This window comes from Chrysemys picta, chromosome 21 (genome assembly GCF_011386835.1).
Source record: "Chrysemys picta bellii isolate R12L10 chromosome 21, ASM1138683v2, whole genome shotgun sequence".
Taxonomy (NCBI): Eukaryota; Metazoa; Chordata; order Testudines; family Emydidae; genus Chrysemys; species Chrysemys picta.
In genome coordinates this window covers 1986331-2009538 of record NC_088811.1, presented here as the reverse complement: position 1 = coordinate 2009538, position 23208 = coordinate 1986331, and the positions used below count along the sequence as shown (strand labels likewise).

At 49.1% G+C, this 23208-nt stretch overlaps 1 protein-coding gene across 8 annotated transcripts in view; it reads right to left on the bottom strand.

Annotated features, from left to right (window-relative positions):
• CHD5 (chromodomain helicase DNA binding protein 5) overlaps positions 1-19432 on the bottom strand; it is an 86774-nt gene extending 67342 nt beyond the window's left edge. For 5 of the 8 annotated variants that reach the window (XR_010594209.1, XR_010594208.1, XM_065574871.1 and 2 more), the window contains exons 1-2: positions 19234-19422; positions 8112-8242 (exon numbers count right to left, since the gene is read on the bottom strand). Coding sequence is in view for 5 of the 8 variants with exons in the window: in XM_065574871.1 (XP_065430943.1) it covers positions 8112-8242; positions 19234-19300 (198 nt within the window). In the remaining 3 variants the exon portion in view is untranslated. Of the gene's footprint in view, positions 1-8111; positions 8243-19233 lie in introns of those variants that run through there. The other 3 variants (XM_065574873.1, XM_065574869.1, XM_065574874.1) reach the window with 3 other exon arrangements.
• Positions 19433-23208: the final 3776 nt, after the last annotated feature.

Below are 23208 nucleotides of genomic sequence, written 5' to 3'. Positions count from 1 at the left end.
CGCGAGAGGCATAGCACTTGATTTGACATCCACGGGTCGACATGGGGATAGTGTAGACACTGCGCTGTGTAATTGGAATGAATTGGCTTCCAGGAGGTGTCCCACAGTGCTCCACTGTGACCGCTCTGGAGAACGCTTTCAACTCCACTGCACATCAGCCAGGTTCCCAGGAAACAGACGCGCCCTTGTTAAAGCCCTGGGAACTTTTGAATTTTCATTTCCTGTTTGATCAGTGTGGAGAGCTCGCTAGCACAGCTGATCATGGAGACTCAAGGCCGCAAACGCGCTCCAGCATGGAGTGCACAGGAAGTGGTGGATCTTATTGCTGTGTGGGGAACAGTGTCTATGCAGGCACAGCTCCGATCCTGCAGAAGAAATGCTGACATCTATGCCAAAATCACACGGGGCATGGGAGGAGAAGGGCTACACCAGGGACATGCAGCAGTGCTGCATGAAAATAAAGGAGCTTCAGCAAGTGTGCCAGAAAACAAGGGAGGCGAACAGTCGTTCCGGTTCTGCCCCAGAGCCATGCTACTTTTATTACTCCTGGGGGAATTCTGCACCACTGCGCATGCACAGAATTTATGTCCCCAGCAGATTTCTTTGCTTCCCCACAGAAAAATGACTTTGACAGAGAAGCCACAAGAGCGGACATACGACCCTCCCCAGCAGTATGTTTCAGGCGCCCAGGGCAGCCAGCAGAGAGGTAAATCATTGTGGGGCAGGGGGCAGGACTGGAAAAGACCCAACTAGTGGCTCCTACCCTGCACCGGGCTCAGCTGCTCATCCCAGCTGGCCTGGGGAGGACGGGACTTCCTCTTCCCCTGCACGGCATCCAGGGCCGTGTCAGACCCAACCCCCAGATTTCTCCCTCGGCTGTAGGAAGCTCTGCAAACTCTCTCCCCCCCCCCCACTAAGCCCCCCACACCCAGACCCCCCGCTGAACCCCAACCACCTTCACCTGAACCCCCCTGCAGAGCCATTACCATTGCACCCAGAACCTCCCAACAAGCCCCTGTGCGCCCCGATCCCCCCCGCATCCAGATCCCCCACTGAGCCCCCCACACCCAGATTGCCCCACACAGAACCCCTCCACACTTGGATCCTGCCTTGCTGAGCCTGCCTGCCCACACTTGGTGCACCTGGCACGGAGGGGCAGAGCCCTGGGGTGTTTCTGGGGCAGGCCCGGTCCTTGCGCTGTGTCAGGGTTGGGTGCAGCCTCACCGCTGAGTCCGTCCTGGGGGAGAGGGGAAGCTGCACAGTGATCTCTCACCTCTGTGCAGCCAGTGGCCTGTGGATCCCCAGTGCCATGCTGAAGTCTCCACATTTATTTGACAAATAAAATTTGCTGAATTTTGCAGAATTTTTAATTTTTTGGCACAGAATGCCCTCAGGAGTAAAATTTTATGAGGAGCTGCATGTGATTCTCGCTGGCGACTGCACCACTACCCCAAGATGTTCCGTGGATACCTGCCATGGGCCCCGGGCAACCTCAAGCTACGAAGAGGACATTGTTGATGAGGAAGAGGAGGAGGAGAATGCGAGGCAGGCAAGCTGAGGATCCATTCTCCCCAACAGCCAAGAACTGTTTTTAACCCTGGAGCCCATCCCTTCACAGGACCAGTTGGTGGTGGAGTGTTATGCCGGGGACAGCACCTCTGGGGAGTACACATTTCAAATCAAACTGTAGGGGTTACATGCTATTATTTTTTATGTTTAGTCTGAACAATAGAGTAGGGTGGTGGGTATCGGTGGAGCAGAAGGTGCTCTCCAAAAAAGACTGTTTATGTGCACGAGGATGGCCCAGGAATCCTCCATGGAGATCTCTAGGAAGCTTTCATGGAGGTAACTCTGCAATCCCTTGCAGAAGGTTTCTGGGAAGGGATGCCTTATTTCGTCCACCATGGTAGGACACTTTCCCGCGCCACTCCAGTATTCACTCTGCCAGCATCATTGCAGCACACAGCATTGCAGCATAAAGACCAGGTCTGTACCCAGACGCTTGCAGCATCTGCTCCCTGGCCACCTCTGTTACCCTCAGAAGAGTGATATGGCATAGGGTCACCCAGGGGAAATGGGGGAAGTTTTCAATACTAGCCCATAAACCGCAAACAATTCAACGAATAATCCGCCCCCTGTTTGGCGAAATCTGGGTCACACAGCCACGCTTTCCCAAACATGCCATGGTTGTGGTTGGAAGGGATCACCGGGTATTGCAACCAGCATTGGGAAAAAAGGGGGGGCAGCTTCCTGTTTGTCTTCCTTCCCCCCAACCCAGTGTCGCTTTTGTAAAAAACAAACTATTTGTGGGGCTTTACACTGGTGCTTGTCCGCAAGCACCATCCAGGTTGCTAGGGGACAGGGGGCTTTTCTCAAGTTTCAACTTGGGATCCCAAGGATGTCTTCACAAAAGCAGCAGCAAAAGACCTTTTGCCCATGCCTCGTGTCCTTACTCACCATGGCCAGAGCAGCACACCGACTCTTGCAATAGCCTGCAGTTGTGATTACGTTGTGGCTTGCAGTGAAGTGAATTGAGGGTTGGCTTTTTTATAAAAAAAAATTAACCTTGCACCAGAAACAATGTATGCACAGTTAAAGCTACCCTTGTGCTTTTGCATTCCTTGCAGTTGAAACCTTGTGCGTTGGCGCATCCTCCACGCCGGGACAGAGACTTTCCCAGATTAGAAGGCAGAAAAAGGAGACTCAGGAGGACTTGTTCAATGAGTTAACATGCGCCTCCAAAAGTGACAAGACGGAGCTCAGCGCATGGAGGATTGCGCTGTCTGAGAACCTGGCCATGCACAGGAGACCATGCAGGGAACAGGAGCGTGACACGCAGGAAGAGATGCTGTGGATTATGAAGGAGCAATCAGACATGTTGAGGCGCCTGGTCGAGGTTCAAGAAAGGCAGCTGGATGTTAGAGTCCCTCTGCAGCCTATGCTGAACCTGCTGCCATCATCGCCCAGTTCTATAGCCTCCTCCCTGAAATGTCCTATGAGGTGGGGGGGGTTCGGTATCCCTTACACCCAAGACCAGGGGAGGACGCAAGGACAAGAAGACACCCATTCTCACACCTTTGATTGCTACGGCAGTGCATCTGTAAGCAAGCTTTCCTTGTTTTTCCCCCCACGGTGTTATCAGCCCTTTTGTCCCAGGTTATCTCCCTTTTCTTTGCTATCTCTGTGTGTTTGTGTGCATAATAAAACTTAACAGATTGAGGGGGAAAGGCTCTTTATTCATTCAACACACGGTGGTAGGTGGGGGTGGAGTTTACAGGGGAGAAAATGCAATGGAAGGGACAGTTCGGTAAGAAACAACACAGAGAAGTGTCACATTACTCTGGCTCTGGCTCATGAAACTGGTTTTCAAAGCCTCACGGAGACGCAGAACCCCTGAATGTGCTTGCTCTTCTTATTGCCCTGGCATCTGGCTGCTCAATATTGGCTGCAAGGCAATCTACCTCAACTCCCCCACCCTGGCAGAAACTTTTCTCCCTTTGTTTCACAGATATTATGGAGCACACAGCAGGCAGCAATAACAATGGGGATATTGCTTTCACTGACGTCTAACTTAGTAAGCACACAACGCCAGCAGCCTTTTAAATGTCCAAAGGCTCATTCCACCACCATTCTGCACTTGCTCAGCCTCTGGTTGAACTGGTCCTTACTGCTGTCCAGACTCCCGGTGTATGGATTCATAAGCCATGGGAGCAAGGGGTAGGCTGGTCCCCCAGGATCACGATTGGCCTTTCAACATCACCAATGGTTATTTTGCCATCTGGAAAGAAAGTCCCTGCTTTCAGATTTCTGAACAGACTTGTGTTCCTAAAGATGCGTGCATCATGCACCTTTCCCGACCATCCCACGTTGATATCGCCCCACCACAGCTAGGGAACCCCATCACGGCAAAACCATCCGCTATGTCCTGCACGTTGCCCTGAGTCACTACTCTTCTTAGTAGAAGTCTGTTAATGGCCCTGCAAACTTGGATCACAACAGATCCCACAGTAGATTTACCCACTCCAAATTGATGCCCCACGGACTGGTAGCAGTCTGGTGTTACAAGCTTCCACAGAGCTATCGCCACTCACTTCTCCACTGTGAGAGCAGCTCTCATTTTAATATGGCTGTGCTTCAGGACTGGCGAAAGCTCTTCACACAGTTCCTGGAAAGTGGCCTTACGCATTCGAAAGTTCTGCAGCCACTGCTCGTCATCCCATAGGTGCATAATGATGCGGTCCCACCAGTCAGTGCTTGTTTCCCAGGCCCAGAAACGGTACTCCACCGTGTCAAGGTGATGCATGACTGTCGCTAGCAACTGCAAATTGCTCTGCTGTATGTCTCCAGCAGGGCTGCTTGCGTGGCATCACATTGTTCAGTGCGGCGGCTCCTGTATCGGCTGTGTGAATACTGCAGGATAAGGCACAAGGTGTTTGTAATGCTCACAACAACTGTGTACAGCTGAGCAGAGTCCATGCTGATCATGCTCTGGCGTCCACATGGGTAACCCATGCTTATGAAAAAAGGTGCGAAAAAGGCTTGGTTTGTTTGCTGTTGATTTCATGGAGGGAGGTAAGTGCATCATGGGAGGCTGTAAACGCCATGTTCCCATAACCACCTGCACCAATGTTTTGGTCTCATAAGGCCTTGCAAGCCCAACCCAAAATTCCACTCGGCTACATGCACTGTGGGATAGCCACCCACAATGCAGTGCTCTGTGCGTCAGTGCAAGCCCTGCTAGTGAGGATGCACTCTGCCGACACAATGAGCTTAGTGTGGACACGCAACATCGACTTGCTTAAATTGGAGGCTTGATGTCGACTTACATGAAGTCGACTTAAGTTTGTAGTGTAGCCATGGCCTGGGAGGCAGCACACACAGCCCGGGAAGCATCCCACGGGCTCTGGGAATAGAGTGGATCCTCTGGGAGCAGCATGAGGGGGATTCACTAGGACAATAATTCACTGAGAATTTGGTTTCTTTAAAAAGCTCCCCAAATCCTTTCAAATGTCAAATCCTGAGAATCCAGCACATCCTGCCCAGCCCCACTTCTTGCCTGCGAGACACCCAGAAATGGGCGGTCTGTCATTTGATATCCTGTCTCCACAGAAACCTCAAAATCATGCTGTTTTCTCCAAACAGTATCACATTGGTTACATTCCCAACATGTCGCTTTGCATTTCATCCCTAAGAGACACAGTCCCTAGATAATGTTATTGGTACAGTATGTGCCACGAAGATTTACTGTCTGCCACCGGGGACAAACTGTAAATGAGGTGCTGCATTGCAGTGTGTGCGTCCCTGGCAGGAGGGGTTTAATAACCAGATAAGGAGATTATCATAATACATATATTATATTATTATATATATATCAGTGCACTGTACTGCTGCATGTGGTCTGCTGGGGTGTCTGATAATCATCGTTTGTAATAATTATCTAATGTGTCTTTAACTGGGATACTATAAATCCCAAACTCATGAATGTAAAAGCCTGTTTGACAAAACCTCCATTTCCTATTGGTTCTGCCTTCTTTTAACGCCTCTGTATGTGAGATGCCAGGAAACACGCTCCTCACGCTTACAACTCACTCCGTTTAAAAGGCCTAATTGCCAGCTCAATATCTGATATGTAAAGTGTGGGATATAGGATTCAGAATGTGAAGCGTGAGATTATTCACTGCCTGTCACACACAACTCACAAGATTAAGGACTGGCAATAACATTTATCAGACATATTTCCAGCATTAAAAAAAACATATTAGAATAAACAGATTTTCAAAACATTGGGGAATAGAAATAGGAAAGTTTTAGAACAGTGATTATTGCCCTTGTCTTTCATTATATCATAGTCCCATAACAAAACATCATATTTGGTAACAGGATCTGCAATCACGGCACAACACCCAGGGGTACGAATGTAGGAGGTAAGCTTTAAAACGTAATCATCCTTGCAAACGGTCAGCTAGGAAGGAAAGTCTCACCCCTTCCATCCTGTGTGTCTTCTCGCTCATTAGCAGTTGTTTGGGCCATTCTCTCTCTTTGCAATCCACCCTCAAAGTGAAAACCTTTAGGACTCAAGAAAAACTAAACTACTGGCAGAACTAGATAGATCAGTGTTTGCCCAAATTAGTACCCGTCTCCAGCTGTGCCTACTTCTGTAGAAAGATTTAGCTTCCAAATGAGAAATTAACTAACCACACCAGGCAGAGCTAATTAAAAGTAGACTAATCTGCTGCCCCTGGAATTCAAAGTGCAGGGCTTGGGATTCAGAACACTCAAGTACAAACTATGGTGCCTGGGAGCCGGCAGGCTCGAGAGCCCTTTCCACAGTCCTTACAACAAAGCATTTGGAGGGGCGAGCAGTGAGCGCTGAGTTTTGGGAGGAAGAAGGGAGGCTAGAAGGCGGCTTCCTGCTCTACACGGCTCTGGCCAGAGTCTCCCCAGATCCATTCCTAGGGCCAGGGCCAGTACACTCTGGATGCTTGGCCCTGCTCCAGCAATGCCACGCAGCCAGAACCGCAGCTTAACTGGCTACTCAATCCAGGTTGACAAGCAATGTTGCATCGCCGGAGCGGGGAAAGTAGCCAGTGTGCACTGGGGACTCTTGCCCTCCCAGTGGCATGAGCACAAAGGGCAGCCAAGAAAGAGTTTATAAAACGATTCCGTTTTACATTATTTTCTTTGAAAAAACATGAGGTTACAACCTTGGCTCCTCCCCTCGCCCACCTTCCCCACCTCCACAGTTCTCTGCATGAGAAGCCCTTAGCACAACCCTCTCTGAGCCATACAGCTTCCTCCATCCAACATGCTCCGTGCTCTGCCACGGGCCTCATTTAGGACAGCGCCCAGACCAAGCGGCCACATGAGGAGCATGCAAACATGGTCTTGGAAAACCACCGACTCACACCTTCGTCCCTGCTGCTAAACGATTCCAGGGAGAGCGGTGACTCCATTACTGCTGCAGTGCCCAACGCCACCCTTCTCCCCAGAAATCACTCCAGGGAGAACACACCAGGCTGGTCCCATTCCAAAGCCAACCTGAACGCGTGAAGAAGGGTCCCTCCAAACTAGCCTGAGTCAATTTAACGCTTCTTACGGATATTTTCAGAACTCACTCTCTCTGGATTTCCCCAGTTTCACTCTTTACTCCCTGGACACCCATATTGTGTTTGTTTCTCCCTTTGGTCAGATAAATCATCCCAGCCATTTAGACAGACGAAGCCCATCCATGTCTCAGAACCAAAAACTACAAATTTGAACCCTAGCATCTTCATGTTGTGGAAGTTATTTAAGCAAAAGAGGGGTTACAGCAGCCACCAACCCACCTCTGTGCATCTCCAGAGCTCAACCCCTTCAGCAGCTAGCAAGGAGCATTCTGGGTAATTCTATGCAAAGGAGCGCCCCCCGCATTCAGACACATGCAGAACTAGTGGAGACCAGGTGAAGGAAGAGACGATTGTAATCTCAGTTTTCAAGCTTGGGCATGTAAGTTAGAGTGTTTAAACCCACACCTCAGACTCCAGCGCTAAGCGTCAGACATTCCAGGTATCCTTATAATCACTGAGTCGGACCTCCTGCCTAACACAGGCCAGAGAGCATCACCCACTAATGAACCCTTAATAAATAATAATACTCAAACATTCACATCCCACAGCCTGCGCCAAACATGGGCTAATTAACTGTCACAGACTCTCAGAAGTGGGTAAGTACCATTCTCATTTCACCAGTGGGGCCATTGAGGTAGAGAAGTTAAGTGATTCACCCAAGGCCATAGTGAGTCACTGTCAGAGACAGCATATGAATTACACAGGGCCTTGCTCCCAGCCCTGTGTGCCAATTCACTATATTGCTCAGCCTCTCCAGGCACTCAGGGGAGTGACCGCCAAGCTGCAGGCTCAGCTGTGGCATCACCCAAGTCTGAGAAATGGGCCCCCCGTCACACATCAAACTAGTTCCCCTTAGTAAAATACGTAGCTCTGATCTAGCCTGTTTCCATCCCTAGACCTCAGACTGCTCCCCAAGGGAGACCAGCAGCATTATCCCAAGCACACAGCCCGTACACAGAGGCCAGCAGCTGCCTGCCAGCCTCACTCAACAGTGGGAGATGTTACCTCTTTCTTCCTTCTCTTGACTTTGGAAGTCTTGTTTTCTTTCAGCTTTTTGGATTTCTTTTTCTTCTGCGCAGTTACCTGCTCCTCTGGATAAAATTCCTCCAGCCCTTCCAGCACTCCATCCTCTTCTTCTGAAGACGACACAAAGGGGGAGGAAAGGGAGAAGTTACACAGCCAGGTTCACAGACACACACAAAGTACAGGAATTGTGTTTGATCCCATGGGAGAGCATTGGCCAAGCAGCTCCATCAACCGATGGGATACAAGGACATGTCGCCTCGCTCAAGTTTCTGTTTATTGTCTGACTCATGGCCAGCTGTTAAAATACCTGTCCCAAGTTATGCTTTCTCTACGTTGGCAATTGAACAACAAAATTTTGTCTTTCAGAGGTGCTAAAAAAAACAAAAAAACAAAAACACACACACACACCCCGAAAGACAAAAGTTTTGCAGACAACAAGCGCCAGTGTGAACAGCTAACCCTACTTGTTGGGAGTGGAAGTTTTTTGTCGGCAGGAGAGCTGACAAACAGCGGCTACACTGCGTGACTTTTAGCAGCCCGGCCGCAACTGTGTAGTGTAGACATAGCCTTACACTAGCATTAGTTGCCTCTCAGGCCAGCACTTAACTAGCTGCTAATGCCTCATGGAGATCCTTGAAAGACAAGTCTCAATCAATCGAAGTGTCAGCCCTCATTTCCAGCTTCATGGACCCAGTTGTGTACATGCTGCTGCCCAATTCACTTGTGCAAATGGATGTCTGTGCTCATGTAACTGGTGTGCAAACTCAAGTGGAACGCACTGCAGACACCAAATTGGAGGATGGGGTTAAAAACTAGTCCCCAAACGGTTTCCCCTGTGTTTCTCTTCCCAGTTGTTAGTAATTATCACAATTATTCTTCATATCACCGTATGAAAACAGTCCTACTTGTATGAAAACAGTTTGTATGAAAACAGTCCCTTTGTTTCTGCTGACACCCCCTGCCCCGCGGCACACTCCTCCCACCAGAAATCAGTCTGTGACACTTTGGGGATGACTGTGATGCCACAGAGCAGAGGCAAAAAGCTGCTCTACAGGACCTGCAGAGTGCTGGTGTCTTTAAATGCTGGAGAGGCAAAGCTGCCAAATGGGTGGTCAGCTCCAAGTCGGTTGTTGGGGCAGTAGGTAACAGTACAGTATCATTGCAGGTGGAAGACAGGCAGAACGAACAGCGGCACTAGATACTGATATTTAAATGTGGATTAAATCATGGGACCTGGAAAGTCAGTTTGCAGCCAGAGATCAACGTTCGTACTTTAGGGGAAGCAAAGGGATTCTTACCCCCCCGCCCGGTGGGGTTGCTGGAAATCAGGGATGGAGGGATTTTTGAAAGGGCCAAGTGAAGAGTAAACACAAAACAGAGAACTAATTTTTGGTGCAGTTCTATGTTCTGATCTGAATCAATTTGCTATGGCATATCGCCGCATATTAGCCCAGGACCAGCGTATCTTGTACCATGGCCAGCCTCTGTCTCTCTCAACAGCCAGCCTGCTGCAGTGTAAGTAATTCGTAGGATGCTGCTCTGCTTCTACGGTGCTGTACTACAAGCGACACAACAGCAAGGCAGGTACTCTGCTCTCGTTCATTTCACAGGGAATTAGCATTGCTCAGCCATGGACAAGTCTTAGGTCACAGGTATTTGGCAAGAGTATTTGGCGGTAACTGATACCTTAAATTTTGTCACAGTGCAGGTTTTGATGGATGCTAGGTCATAAAAGGGGGCCCAATCTTGCAAAAACTTACTACAAGGCATAATGCTTCCACCCGGAGCAGGCCAGTGGGTGCCGGAATGGCATTCAGCGCTAAGCTGATAGGAAGTGTTTGCAGGACTTGAGTCCCAGGTTTATATGGCTACAGCACTTTAAAACTTAAAGAAAAGATTTGTTCTAGTCAAGCACACATCACGCACCCAGCTCTTCAGTGGAGGACAAAGTCGGGCTGTTTAGGCTCAAAATTTGGGTTTGGTAAATTGATCAGGGTTGGGGTCATCCCCACAAAGCCTAGAATTAACAGTTTTTCAGCAGGATGGCAGCCCCCAGCAAGCGGGCAAGCATTGCTCCAGCATTCAACACAATGCAGTGGGAGGGGGCAGTTTCTGTTTGCTCTTACAGCAGTGCCCCTAGAAACCAGCTCCCAGAGAACTGGAGCTCAGTGATGCACCGTTTACAGCAGGGCAGGTGAGTTTCAGTGCAGCACAAAGTGCAGACTCCAGCGCTGGCTAGAGAGAAACATCCACTCCGAGAGAAGTCCTTATGGGATTTACTGCAGGGGTCCAGAAAGTGACACGGACTACACGTGACGTGCCACTGGCCAGGCTTGCTCCACGGTCCAAACTGGGTGAGAGTCTAGCTACTGAACAAACAGGATTCGGTTTTCAAAGGGCTTTCTCTGTCTCAATGATCTGAGGGGTTACTGGCAAGACAGAGAAAACGCAGGGAGGGAGATTGCAGGGGGATGAAAGGGGGCAAAGAATCATTTGCGGCTTTCAATAATAAATGTATTGTCTGGCGGATAGAACGAGGGATTGGGAGCGAGGAACTCGTGGGTTCTCATCCAGACTCCTTACGTGGCCTTGGGGCAAGTCACTGACTTCACTGCCTCAGCTTTCCCAGCTGCAAAATGAAGCTAAGGACGCTTGCTCTCTCCCTCCCAAGGGAGCTCGTGAGGACTGACGTTTGGAAAGGGCTTGGAAGCCGCAGGGGGCAGAGTATTACTGTTACTGCACGGAGGGGCTGGGGCTGGGCTCCACAGCATGCGGCGCCAAAGCAGAAGGATCATCTCTTTTTCTCCCGCAGACGCCCAGACCCACGAAGCCCCCACCACTGGCCTGCTCAGAAGCAGAGAGAGGCGTCTGGACACTCCTAATATGCTGCCTGCCATTGCTGATTTGGCCTTCTAGGTAATGAGGAAGCATTAGGCTTTTTATTGTTTACCCTTTACCTTTTGAAACAGATCCTGTTAAAATGGATTCAATTAAATCAAAGAAAAGAGAGAAAACAAGTCTCTCTTCTGAGCGTCTTCCTGCCCATCTACCTCTGGCTGCACGTTCCAGCTCCTTCCCAGCACTGAAGGCAGTAGTGATGCTATGTCTTGGGAGAGGCTGGGTGTCGCAATGACCCTGCACACTCTCCGATGGCCCCCCTGACTCCTGGACAGACACAGAGCTGCCTGCACCGGAGCAAAGCGAAGAGTCAGCTCAAAGCATGCTGGCTCGACTGCTTTCATCCATCTGCTGCATCCCCACCAAGGCAAAGAAGCTCGGCGCTAATTGCAATGTACCCTTTTATTTTCCTGTCATCATTATCTTCCCAAACTTGACATTCTTACTAATGAGCCTTGGCATTTTGTCAAATTGTTGCATTTCCTTAAGATCCAGTTCTGTGTTGTACTCTTCTGTTTTCTTTTTGAATTTCTAAACTTATACGGTAATAATACTCCAATCTCATTACACCGGACAGATTGTGTGTTCAACTTCAAAACACAGCAGTTTAGACTTTGCCAAGACAAGCAGCTGAGCTCCATCTCGGTGACATTTATTAGACAACTGACGGGACCATGCACTGCAAGCAACACCCTTCCCTCCCCTCTGACAGGACCAGAATAATCTCCACTAAAAAGCACCAGATCAGAGTTCCTGGCCTCTCTGTCAGGTGCATGAGGCTCTATATAGAAGCCACTCAGCATTGTTTGATTTTATTCACAACACCCCAGAGAAAAAAACATCTTTGGGGGCAGGGAAGGGGACTTTGTATCCCAATGCAAATGGAGTAGTGATGGGATTCAGCCCCATGGACCGAGTCTCACCATGGGAGAACGGAGCCCTTTGCTTTGAAAAGAAGTTTTAAAGACTTAAGATTTTTCATAATGGAGCTGGAGCCGAGGACTCCATCTGCAACGAGAAACATCCTGGCCTGTCTTGTGCTTTTCCCACAGCAGTTAGTGCTCCGAGTCAGTCACTGCAAGATGCGGTTTAATATGGAGTGTTGGTTCCTAGAGATCAAGATGTCAAAGGGTGGGGAACGAATCCAGGCAAAGATACCCTTGCTCTTCAGTGCACGTACCTGTTATACACACAGCAGGTGAGGCATATAGCTGCCTCCCCACCCCTTCTGCTTCTGCTGAATGCAGAGTTATCCCAAAAGATCCCAAAATGCTTTGCAGACTGCGCCTACAAGGACCACTTCCCCCACATCTGGAATAGCCATTCTGCTATTCAGGGGGACAACTTCTCCAGCTGGAACTCTGCCTCAGGGAGATGGAAGGCAATCTTCCCAAACTGACTTTTGGCCAGGATACTGCATTTAACACCCTTGTGCTCTTAGATGAGCACAAGAGGTCAAGACTGTTGGCTTCCCATCTCATCTCAGCCTTTAGCAGTGGTGTGGTCCCCAGCTCTGTACTGGGGCACTGGTTCAATACAGACGTAGCAGGAAGCTAAGCTACCTACTTAAACACCAGCACCATTTCCCCCAACAGTTGGTGTTTTCCCCTGTTTTTATATCTGTCATCCAAGTACTGACCGAACCCAACCATGCTCAGCTTACAAGAGATACGCTCAAAGCCTGAGGTAGCCTAACTACTCGTGAGCTTCTGGAGACCTTGCACAGGTGCGCAGAGACTGAGCAAATGCAGCCAGGGTTGATGGCTTTGAAAGACAGAGATATTTTGTATCACATATGAACAACCTGGACAGACAGTTGGAAGGAACCAAAAGCTACCTGTGAAGCCAGAAGGTGAGCAACCCCTCCTCTGCAAGACTTGTATTAATTGAACCTTTCCTAGATCTTCTGTGGGGGCTGCCCATTCCACTCCAGGCAAATGGAAACTGGAGCCACTGGCCACTTTTGAAGACGATGGTGGTAACTTCCCAACTACAAAATGAGGATAACGATGCTTTGGAGAGATGTTAGAGCTACCGATGAGAAGCACAGGAACAGTGCTAAGTGTGGTCACTTTCATTAAATCCAACCAGGAGACTGAGGCATTTGGGCAGAATCTTGTTTTGCTCAGTAACTGAGACCAACGTGCACCAAGTTTGTTTAAAGTCAACACTTTCACTCCACACTCCTGTTCTCATGCACACCAGCTCACTCACACGACTCTCAGAGATATGAAAGCTCCAACCCAAAGGTACCGCACAGTAAAAAACAGAATCCCCAAGGACATCCAGTGACTCTGCCGAGCACACGGAGAAATCGCAAGGCAGATTCCGCTGCATGTGATGAAGAGAGTTTGATGCTTAAGCTTAAATGCAAGATTGTGAACAACAGCCTGTCAACCTTGAACCAGAGTAAAGAAGCTGAGAGCAGCTGTGGCAGTTCAGAGGAAAAACGCCTTGCATGCCCTGCCTACCTGCTTTGCAGTGGATTTAAACTCTCTCCAGCATTAATGAGTCCAGAATTCATGCATTTCAGCATTCAAGTTTCTCTCTCACACACAATATCTATCCCCCGCCCCCTCAAAAAACATGTTCAAGCCAAGCAAACATCCGGTGCTGCGATCCAAGCACCCTGCAGAGACTTCACCCCGGACAGTCCCCCTGGTTTACATGCGTTTGTTTTGTTTCTAGCGAAAGACCATCCCCTCCCTTGCCGACAGACCATCTCCATAGTAGAGGAGAAGCCTCCTTGTTTCTATGAGCTCTCCCTCCTGCACGGCTTGTGTGAGAATGCTTGGCCCCGATTTGACTGGGATATTTTTAATTGAACGGAACGGAAAGATAAAACACTGACCAGGTCACTCTCATTAGTCCAAAAGAAGCAGAGGCATCTGCTACAATCAGTCACTTGCTGGAAGCTGCAGCATTGGAGGCCGAACTGGACCAGCTCAGCTTCTCTCAGAAAATGACAGCTCCAGTCAAAGGTCTGGGCAGAGCAGAAGCCAGGCAGCTGCAGATGAAGGCAAGGGAAGGAGCCTACATGGGGAACAAATCTTTGATAATGGGCTCTTCAGACAAGCAGGGGAAATTATAACACGATCCCGTGGCTGGAAGTTGAAGCGAGACAAATTCAGACTGGAAATAAGCCGTACATTTTTAACAGTGAGGGCAATTAACCATTGGAACAATTGACCAAGGGTCATGGTAGATTCTCCATCACTGACAATTTTTAAATCAAGATGGGATGTTTTTCTGAAAGCTCTGCTCTAGGGATTATTGTGGGGAAGTTCTCTGGCTGGGGCTATCCAGGAAGTCAGACTAGATGATCACGATGGTCCTTTCTGGCCTTGGAATCTAGGGGGCTATGAAATTTATGAAAGGGAAGCCAGGAATTCCCACAAGTTAGAAACGCTGCTGTTTTAGCTGAACGGCTAGAGATGCTAAACTGTTCAGATGTTTCGTGGGGGCCAGGGGTGCAGTGTGACACCAGGTCCAAACATGCATTTCGAGCTATTCTCCCTTTCAAGGCTTTCAGAAGAAGTGGCAATCCTCATTCTTTTCCCAGCTCCCAAACACATTGAGGAGCTGAAAGCCAGCCCCTCAGGGTTGGATTTTAAATCCAACAACCCTACAGTGTCTGCATTAATGGGTTCCAATTTTATTAGAGAAGGGGAACAATTATCTAGCCAGCGACTGATTGAGAAAATTGAATTAAACTTTCTTTGCAGGGGGAAATAAAACTCTTCAAAGGTTAACAATGGTTTTCAGTGAAATTCAGGCTCGTGAAAGTTGCTGCATTAGCAGCCCTGGACACTGAAGTCCTTTGCTTATCCTTTGACAGCTACAACCTGGTCAGCATGCCATCTGCGAGGAACCGGACAGAGACTCACCAACTCCTGTGCAGACGGGACAAGAGCCACACGTCCAACTGAGCAATTCAGCATGGCTAAGAAACAGGCCAGAGAAAGACCGCCGAACTCTAACAACTAGCTGTCACGTAGAAAGAACACAAGGGCAATCCTCGTGAAGACCTGTGTTAACTGAAGGACCAAGGTGCCAGTCCCAGCTCTGCAGGTGTGTGATGTGTTATGGAGAGGTGACAGCTACAGTCCTATAATAAGGCTCATTTGGATCCCCCTTGCGACCCTAATAAAAACATATCCTCACGCTTCTAATTCTTGGTACACATCTCACTGAGACCTAAACAACGTCCTGAGCACTGGGATTAAACTGAACCAACTGACATTGAAAGCCACTGGAGAAAGGATGATGGGAACGGAGAGTATTTGTCACTGACCTCTAAGCCAGCCGGTCCATCACCCCTGACCTGTCCCTGACCTCTGAGCCCACTTCTCAAAATGAACAGAAACTCCAGGACTTGGTACTCCTCTTCTTGCTCTCCTCAGCAAAACGCCCTCGCAGGAAACAGGCTGTTATAACCCAGGTGCCCCGGTCTGCACAAAACACCCTGGTCTGAGGGAGACGCAAGTGCTGAGGCCAAGTCAATACTAACTCAGGTGTGATACCTACTGCTTTTCAAGACGGAGAATCTTACAGCGAGAGAAACAACTTGACATTTTCTCTGCTGGAAACTTTATATTCGTTCTTTCTTCATGTTTTCCATATCTTCAAAGCAGCGTTATCTCCACCATGAGCACATGTTTTGTAATCAGAGTATGGAAAACATGCTAATTTGAAAATTTTAAACACCTCCAAACAAAGAACAATCAGTAAATGTAATTCTGCATATGGAGATTATTGGTAACTGAAATGAAAAATCAGGAAGAGAGAGGATGCAATGGTGATAGGTTTTGCAGGTGAATTTGAGATGCACTAGTATCCTTAACAGGAAACAGCTGGACACAAGTTATTTTATTGAGTTCATGTTAATCTACCACACTCCCATCTCTCTCCACCACATGCAAACTCACACTCACTCATTTCCATGGCTCTATTGTGGGCCCTGATTATCTCTCTGATTGCACTTCAGTCAGGTGCATTAAGAGTAAAAACCAGAGGGATCTTAATAATCTCCTCCAGAGTCATTTCTGGGAAGGAAGAAGAATAGAACCATTCTTGACACTGATGGGGAGGCATCCATCTGCCAGACATTAAGAATTCTTCATGCTTTGGAAAATTAAGGACAGGATGGAGATGAATAGCTGTGCAGCTTGTAAAGATTGGTGTTTCGCTCCTGCCCTCATGTTTTAAATGAAATATGTTCGATGGGCTTTCGGAATCTCAGTCCCTTATGGATGACAGTCCACATGATATTGGCACCAGGTACTCTTATTACTGCTTGACCACGGGGGTTGCTGGATTTTTGGGCTTGTCCGAAGTAGCATTATCAGCCCCTATTTTGCAGGAACTCTGACTCACTCCTGTGCCATTGCTCTCCACTAAATGTGTTGCATTTAGGCTTTCAACTCAGGAGAAAATTTATTTTAGCAATGTAAGAAAATGAGAGGCGCTGTTTGGACCAAATTAACTATGGGTAGAATTCACCCTTGTGCAACAGCCAGCACAGTGAGATTTCGGTGCCTGGTGCCGCTTCCCTGCAGAATGGTACAATTGGCCCTGTTGGCATAGGCAAGTACAACTCCATTGGCTCCTATGGATTTTTAGCCATTTGTGCTAGCACCGATTTGGCCAAAGTGGCTGCTTTAACAGCTGCTATAGGCGTTTTTTAATTGGGGAATATAGCTTTGGTTTGCAAAATATCAGCCTCTCTGTACAAGCCGAAACTTTTTCCTTAAAAAAACCCCAAAACTGAAAACAAAGAACTACTGGAGGGCCAGCACCAGCCCTGGAGCTCTTCTACTGCCGGAGACCCTCACACAGCGTTAGCAAGGTAAGTACAGGCAGTTCTGCAGGAGGATGTCACATATTAGGAATTCCCAGGAATAAATATTTGACTGCTTTGGGGGAGGGATTTTCTGTGCCCCCCATGGCCGGAGGTGCTGCCTTCCTCCCTCTCTCCCCACCCCCCCCGCCATGGCCAGAGGAGCTGCCACCCTCTCCCCCCCCCCCCACGTGGCCAGAGGAGCTGCCACACACACACACACACACACACCCCGTGGCCAGAGGAGCTGCCTCTCCCCACTGCAGCCCCAACGGTGGAGCTGGTTCTCCCTCCGTGGCCCCGGAGGAGCTTTCATCTTCTGTCCCAGTCCGAGTCCACAGGAGCTCGCACTCCCAGCCCCAAGCCCAGAGGAGTTCTGTGCCCCTGACATGGGGGGGCCTGGGCCTCTGCTTGCCCCCCCCCCCCCCCCGCCAAGTAAGGTCTCTAGCCAATAGCAGGACAGTTTATTACTATATTTATTTATGTCACAACTAAGGAAATCCATCTCAGTGCTCAGCTATCAGTCTTACAATTAATAAACCTCCCTGTCTACGTTAAGCCTTTATCTAATTATTTCCCTGCCCTCCCCTCATGACAAATGCTGTGTGATCGCTGTTCCATTGAGAGCACTGACATGTTACCCAGTTCTGCCAAATTCTACCTTGGACAGAGCTGATACAGCCCAAGAAATACTTTCTACCAGGATGCACCTGAAATGTCTGCTAGCACAGCCGCTGCTTTCTATTTGGAACATACTCAGCACTTCTGTCAGCTCCGCAGGTAGGTTTCAAATGGGCCAGGTACAGCCAGGTAAAGCCATCAGGAAAATAAAAGTCTGTCAACTACTAAATCTGGTTTAGGCTTCATTGAAATGAGTCTGTTGGCCTCAATAATGCCCCAGGATAGTCCCCAAGATACAGACAAACCTCAAGAAAAGCAAAGGGAAGTAAAAGTGATACAAGAATCACAGGTAAAACATCAGTGGAGAGAATGAGGGGGGTAAACATACAAAGGCTGGGAAACAGAAGACCAAGGGAGACACATGAGCCATCTGTAAATCCCTTCCAGGTAACACTGCAAATGTAAGGAAAAGATTTTTCACCCCCTCAGAAGGTGGTAGGTCAAGGAGCAGTGCCTGACACTGAAGAGGGAAAAGTTTAGACTCGGCACCAGGCAAATATTCAGAGCAACTAGGCAGAGAAAGGAAACTTCCAAGGAAAATGGTCTCTAGGCACAGTCACCACAGATGTCAAAGAATGGGGCCAAAAAGTCTTTAGTAGGGAAGATGTAGAGATGGAATCCTGCAAACAACGGGAATCAGGCCAGACAGATCCTTGTCACACCCCACCAGGATTCTACAAATGGCTATTGGCCCAGGGTACAAAGCCACATATATTCTGGAAAGGCATATGTTGCTCCAGCCATCACTCTGCTTAGCTCTAACAAGTGGCGTCAGTTCCTCTCCAGCACAGAAAGAACCAGTACAGTAAGTAAGGAAAAATTAAAAACCACTCCAATTTTCTCTTTTGCCCGAGGTTTCAGCTAGTTACTTAGGCCTTCAGCTACTCCCCCCAGGCAGGGACGTTCGGCATTTAGGGAAGAGAAGCAGAAGTCACAGAAAGGAACTAAGGGCCAGGTCTTCAAAAGGTGCTGAGTCCCCACAGCAGCTGCTGATTGTGAACAGAGCTGTGGCCCAGCACCTCTGAAAACCCACCTCTAGAGCTTTTCACCCTTATTTCATGGATGGCGTTCTCTCCCCCCTGCAAGCGGTGGGCCTTTTGGGCAGGGGTGCAAAGAGAACGAGAGGGGAAGGAGGACCCCGCTTTCCTGGCAGGACTCTGGGGCGCCGGGGGGTTAATCCCCACACCACTGCAGGCGCGGAAGGAGGGTTAGTCCCATTATTGGGGCACTTGCCCCGCGCCGGGGCTACAGGTGAGGCTCAGAAAGTACCTGCTCATGGAGCCTCGTCTCCTGCATGGCTCCCTCCTTCCGCGGGGTACCCAGACCCCACACGGGAGCTGGCCTGGCAGAACCACAGGCTAACAAGGACCCCTCTCCCCCCGCCCCCAGCCCGGAGATCCCGGCAGCCTGCCCCCCTTCACCGCAGGGCCCAGGGACTGGCACCCTCATCCCATCCTGGGGCTCCCCCGGGATACGGTCCCCAGCATCTGCCACCCCCTGGCCAGGAGGGGACCCAGCCCCCTTCCCTCCCGGCAGAAGCCGGATGGGCAGCAGCCACCCGCCCCCTCCGGTGCCCATCACCGCAGCGTCTCCCCGGACAGCAGCCCGGCCCGTCCCCGAGGAGCCCCCCCGGCCCCCGCGCCCCGCCAGCGGGCACCCCCCGTCCCTCGGCGCGGCCCCTACCTGACAGCTCCTCCTCGTTCTCCATCTCGTCCCGCGGCTCCCCCTCGGCCCCCGCCGGGCCCCGCATGGCCCCGGGGCGCGGCGCGGCGCGGCGCTGCCCGCGGGCTCCCACCTGCCGGGCGCAGGCGGCGCAGGGTGAGGCGGCTCCGCGCGAAGATGGCTGCGGCGGCCCTGGGTGGGTTTTTTTTTTTAAGGAGCGATCTCCATCTCCCTCCCCCTTCCCCTTCCCCTCCTCCCCCGGCCGCTCTCTCCTCCCTCCCCCGCTCCAGCCCCAGCCCCAACCCCTCCAGCCTGCAGCGAGCGCAGGAGGGAGACACACACACACACACAACTGGAATTACACATGCCCAGATTGTGACGTCCAGTCTGGTTACCCTGGCAACCGCATCCCATCGTTTTGGCACCCGTCCTTAGCGGGGGTGCCTGGGGGTGGCCAGGCTGGGCGCTCCCTGCTGAGAAGGGGCTGGAGAGAGGGGCAGGGGGCGGAGGAAAGGCAGGAGAGATAGCGGGCTTTGCAAGCGCCCACACCAAGGGCTGCTTATAGGGGACCCGCTGTCCCAATTTGGTAGGGACAGTCCTGATATTCAGGGCTTTGTCTGCTACAGGCACCTCTTACCCCCCACCTGTCCCCATTTTCCACACTTGCTGTCGGCTCACCCTATGCTGCCGCCACACCTTGCCCGACGTGGGCACTGCCCAGGCGGGAGGGGCCAGGCTGGCAGGAAGGGGGCAAGCCATGCTGCTGCATCCCAGCGAGAACACAGGCTCTCCAGGCCCTCAGTGCTCAGCCTCCCCTAGCACTTTGGGAGCCGCCCTGGAGGATGCAGAGAAAGGTCAGGGACATGGCCCATGCGTTACTAGCTGCCCAGGGGCCCGAGGGCCAGCACCAGCCCTTGAGTTCTTCTTGTCTCCCCCCAAGCCCCTGAGGCAGCACACTGCCCACGCAGCCAGGTGCTCCTTTTCTTTAATGAGCAAGTTGACAGGCAAGGCAGCCTGGAAGCGAAGTGCCCACTGATGGAGTCCTCCTGGCCAGAGACCCTGCCTGCTGGAGCCCATTCGTGCCAACCTGGCCCAAAGGAAAAGAGACAAAGAGGCTACTAACCTTAACTAGCGCCCCTCACTGCCCTAGAGACATTCTCCTGGAGAGCTGTGGGGGGTGTTTAATCCATGGCCCCGCTGAAAACAAAAGGTGATAGCCAGGGAAATCCTAGCAGGAGAGCCCAGCCTCTGACCTTGTCACATCCACTCATTTCTTATGAGCTTTATAAACAGCATCCGCATTTCTGAATAATTCTCCCAAAGCTCTTACGGTACATGGACTCTCACGGTGGTACTAGTAATAACTTCACTGAAGAGCTGGCCACAGCCAAACTCACAAGCACTTGTGCTGCTGCCTGCAGTTGTCTAAAAGCACCTTGAAGAAGCAATGGTGCCCTTAATGCGGGACATCTCCCTTATCCCACCAGCCAAAATGACAAAAGCATTATTGAATAGGGCTGTAAGTCAGCACATGCAGAATTGCACTCATCTTTTGTTCCTGATTTTTTTTTTAAATAACCCCCCAAATTATAAATTTAGCTACTGGGTATGAGCAGCAGGCTAGCTTCTTTTCATAGTATCAAACATATTAAGCCTAATTCGAATGAATAAAGCCACAAAGCTATACATTGGGAGGATACAGCAACTCAAACACCAAATCCAGGGAGAGAAAGTTGAAGAAAGCTTATTTAAGAAGAGAGCATTCTGTTGAAATGACTCCCACGCCCTATTTATTAAGGGGACTGGGCATATCTGATTACTTGCCTTTAAATGGTATTTTTATTGTTCCTTTCTTCTGAAAAGACTAGCTTAAAAAAAAAGGAATAGTCAAGGTTTAAAAATAAAAATCACTGCATCCCTCCGCATGACTATTTAGTGAGAAAGAACTTTGAGTGCAAGGATGTCTCTTCCTGCATATCTCTAGGCTCTAAAACACCTTTGGTTGTTGGGGCCAAAGCAACATTGAGAAGGGAAGGTGCCTGTGTGGTTATACACAAGTTTTTATGCTGCACGAGCCCTGGATTCCAATTCCCAGTTCACACAAATCAGAAGATGGCCTCCCCTTTCTAATCCTGAGTCTACATTCCCCACATCACTACTGCTCAAACTAAGGCGAAAACAACTGACAGCCAAATTTGGAGAAAGTTTGCAGATTGCCTACTAACATGGTTGGCTGTAATCTGTGCCATTTTCACACACCAGAACTAAGGAAAAGGCCTGCTGAGATGGACAGACTAATGCTAAACCCAAGCAATCGCTGATGGAATCCCTGAGCCCTGCTAGAAAGTTCTTACCACATATGTGCTTCCACACCATTGCATTGTGGATGCGCTTTTGACTATCAGAGTATTTTAACAGCCTAAGGCCCTAAAAAAAAAAAAAAAAAAACTGTTCTTTAATTTTTATTTATTTTTGGCTGAGTTCAAGCTTCATGCAAAAACAGCAATTCAGGTTAGCAGTTTGGGAATTGTTCTGGTTAAATAAAATGGGGAGAAAGCATTAATTAGATCTATTCAAACCCCATACATTCAGGGCATGAAGATTACTTGCTGTTTTGTCCTGGGTCAGTGCTAAAAACACTGTGACTGAAATTAGTGAGTCACCTCCAGGATCGGTGCTGCCATGTGCTGCCACTGAAGAGTCTCACAAGCTTCAGGTGGTGCAGAGCTCAGCAACTGTTCCTAAGGAGATGGTCAAGCATCGCACCTGTGCTTCATGGCACGCCCTCCATTTCTAGCCAGTTCAGGTCTGCAAGTGAAGGTGTGGTCACAAGATTTAAAGGCTTGTCTACATTAGAAAAGATGCACCAGTTTAACTAGATACATTTTTAAATCAGTTTAGTTAGGCTCATGCCACTTTATAGACAAGCCCTAATTCTCAAGACTGTTAGGACTGCTGGTTGCTATGCCGACAGTTCCTGGACTTCATTGCCCTAGACTACAAGCAGGACAATCACAGTTGAGCATCCTCACCTGTGAAACTCTTCTCTGGTATCTCAACAAAGCCCAGTTTTTGCAAGTTTCAGGGTCTATTACAAAGCATATTTGTTTCTGCATAACAACTCCAACAGGTCTCAGTGGAATTCAATGTGTCTGCAAGAACACTGAGCATTGATTGAGTTACATCTCCCCCATTGAGTTTGAAGGTGACAGGATAATGTGCTACAGAAGTACACTTCCTCCAAGGATCTCAAAGTGCTTTACAAGATATTCATTAAGCTTCACAACACACCTGCAAGGAAAGTAACTTTTTTATTGGTGGGGAAATGAGTCTATATGCAACTTGCACCAGTTTAACTAACAAGTATTTTAAAATCAATTTGGTTAAACCAGTGCAAACCTATTAACAGAAAATGGGTTCACAACTGGTTTATATCAATTTAGGTAAACTTATTAATTTACCGGTTTTAGTTAAACCAATGCAAGTTCAGGGTGTAGACCAACCCTAAGTGATTTACCCATGGTCACATAGCAACTCCGTGTCAGAGATGGAAATAAAGCTGAAGAATCCCATCTCCAGTTCCTGCTCTGCACACTAGATGAGCTGAAATTGTCTTCCCAAGTCAGAGGCTCCTTTTAAATAACAGTACTCATCTGAATGTTACACAAATACCAGATTTTTACAGGTAAGAAGTTGATACATTTCCCCATAAATACCTCTGAAATTCTTTATCTAGGTGTGCCAGGGAAACTGGGAGAGAGAAAGGAATATCCATTAATCACAAGTCATCTGGACTAAAAACCCACTCTTTTGCAAACAGTATTTGTTAATTAGCACTGTAATTATACCTTTTTAAACCAAAGGTGTTACTACAGAAGTTTACCATGATTCTTCTTTAATTTGCAACTAGACAGAAAAGAAATAGGATCAACATTTTAAAACTCTTTCCTGTCAAGTAACTAGGTTTCAACCGAATAGCCTTACTAAAAATTCTGT